Source organism: Palaemon carinicauda, chromosome 39 (genome assembly GCF_036898095.1).
Source record: "Palaemon carinicauda isolate YSFRI2023 chromosome 39, ASM3689809v2, whole genome shotgun sequence".
Classification (NCBI taxonomy): domain Eukaryota; kingdom Metazoa; phylum Arthropoda; class Malacostraca; order Decapoda; family Palaemonidae; genus Palaemon; species Palaemon carinicauda.
This window is the reverse complement of record NC_090763.1, coordinates 53,902,650-53,905,246: the sequence shown is the minus strand read 5'-3', so window position 1 is coordinate 53,905,246 and position 2,597 is coordinate 53,902,650. Positions and strand designations below refer to the sequence as shown.

At 36.3% G+C, this 2,597-nt stretch overlaps 1 protein-coding gene across 1 annotated transcript in view; it reads right to left on the bottom strand.

The window, feature by feature from the left end:
- Nucleotides 1-861: 861 nt before the first annotated feature.
- LOC137631406 (golgin subfamily A member 6-like protein 22) overlaps nucleotides 862-2,597 on the bottom strand; it is a 10,978-nt gene continuing 9,242 nt past the window's right edge. Inside the window, exon 4 of the mRNA XM_068363173.1 lies at nucleotides 862-1,221. Coding sequence (XP_068219274.1) covers nucleotides 862-1,221 — 360 coding nt within the window. The remainder of the gene's footprint in view (nucleotides 1,222-2,597) is intronic.

Below are 2,597 nucleotides of genomic sequence, written 5' to 3'. Positions count from 1 at the left end.
GCCTACAATCCAATACCAATTTGGACAGTTTAAAGGTTTAAAGGGTCGCAGAGGCAAGGGACAGTGACATTGTCCTATCAAGCAGGACAATGCCCTAGAGACTGACCATATATGCATATGATCAGCACCCAAGCCCGCTCTCCACCCAAGCTAGGACCAAGGAGGGCTAGGCAATGCCTGCTGATGACAGCGGATAGACCTATAAGCTCCCCCAAAACCCCCCATCCTTAGCTCACAAGGAGGGTGAGGTTGCAGCGACCAAAGGAACTAACGAGTTTGAGCGAGACTCGAACTCCTAAGTCTGGCAATCACCAGTCAGGGATGTTACCAACAGGCCACCATAACCTTATTGTTTGAATGACTAAACATAAAAACTCACATAGCCTTAAGTCTCAAGATTAATTGATAATAATTAGGTTTTTTTTTTTTCTTTTTTTTTTTTTGCAAGTACGCCTGCGTGTTGCCCCATTAGGTTAGGCACGAAATACCGAATCTGAACATTGCCATTAATCGTTCAGCTTTCTCGCTTAACTGTCTTTCGTTAAGCTAACTACCAAGAAAATATGTAATACAGATACTGTCAAAGTTTCTTCTAATGCTTTCAAATTTTCAAAAGACACTATCATGTTTCCTCAGATACGGCCAAAGTTTCTTCAGATACTGTCAAAATTTCTTCAGATACTATCAAAGTTTCTTCAAGTGCTGCCAAGGTTTTTCAGATAATATCAAAGTTTCCTCATGCACTGCCAAAGTTTCTTCAGATACTATCAAAGTTTCTTCATGTACTGCCAAAGTTCTTCAGATACTATCAAAGTTTCATCATGTAGTGCCAAAGTTTCTTCAGATACTATCAAAGTTTCTTCATGTACTGCAAATTTCTTCAGATACTATCAAAGTTTCTTCATGTACTGTCAAAATTTCTTCAGATACTATCAATGTTTCTTCATGTACTGCCAAAGTTTCTTCAGATATTATCAAAGTTTCTTCAGGGGCTGCCAAAGTTTCTACAGATACTTTCAAAGTTTCTTCATGTACTGCCAAAGTTTCTTCAGATACTTTCAAATTTTCTTCAGATACTATCAAAGTTTCTTCAGATACTTTCAAAGTTTCTTCGTGTACTGCCAAAGTTTCTTCAGATACTATCAAAGTTTCTTCATGTACTGCCAAAGTTTCCTCAGATACTTTCAATGTTTCTTCCGGTACAACATAAGTTCCACGTGACTTAAAAACAAGACAAAGTCTACTTTACATACATCCTCTCCCCCTCAACCACGTCTACCCTCATTCCAAATGCCAAGTAACAGGAATAACCTCAAGTATCATTCAAGGTTTTCCAGGACTCTTCCAGAGACAGTATATAAACCCTCTACCTTCCTCCCTTGTCTTCCCTGTCCCTACACTACACCCATCTCCCCGGACCCCTCAAATGTCAAGTATCCTAGTTAGCTTCAGTTACTGTAAAAGGATTTCAAAGGATTTGTACAAAATAACATTTGAGGCTATGAAACTCGCAATATGTAATCCAGGATTTTACCTCCGACCTACGCCTTCTCGTTACTATTTAACCATTCCCACGTGCACACATACCATATAAGGCAACTTTTATGGTCTCAAATACTTTCCAAAGTTCAACACGAGTTTGTAGAAGACTAAACCTTGAAACATAATAAAAATACTTAAGCATTCCATTCTTTTCTCTTCCAGACCCACCAAAAAAAATAGTCACAAAACTACTTATTTTGTATAATTACCCATTAAATCTGGAATGTTAAAGTAATAAACTGGATGCTTGTTTTTAGACTCATATTCAGAATTAGCTACCTTTAAGTCTGACTTTTATTATGTTACTATTATACACTATAGTCCATTTCTTTTAGCGAGTCATATTTGCACCGATTCGCAACGGTGACCTTTTAGCTCGGAAAAGTTTCCTAGTCGCTAATTGGTTAGAATTATCTTGTCCAAATGGACTATAGTTTAGTTACTCAAGATATATTTTTTTTTTTTTTATCTTGACACTGATCATGAAATAAATTATTTTTCACATAATATTATTATGACGAACAGTTATCTCTTATAACTATGGAATTATTTTCATAAACACTATTCTATGTTCTTTTCTGTTTCTCTTAATAAGAGCCCTGAAGATTTCATTATATTTACTTATTACCTAATGTTATCTGTTTGATTTTTGTACCGAGTATCGATCAAGTAATTTCCCATGGATAATCATTATCATATTATTGCAATTATTATACATTGTTTATTGATCTTATTATGAGATAAATACATTGCATATAATTCAATACACTGTGCATTGCAACGCAACTTGATAGGCCTCTGCGTTGCTATGAGAGAGAGAGAGAGAGAGAGAGAGAGAGAGAGAGAGATAATGTCCAACTGTCATAACTCTTATAACGTTGGTGGAATTGAAATCGTGTAAGTACTATCAAGATCAGCCTCATGAGATGCTGTCCTAAAATACCTTTGGTAACATACTTCCAATTACTATTAAAATACAGAGCAAATACACAATTAGAAGCTCCCCTTTGGTGGCAGATCCTTCCTGAAAATTATAACCAACGTTACATCACGCC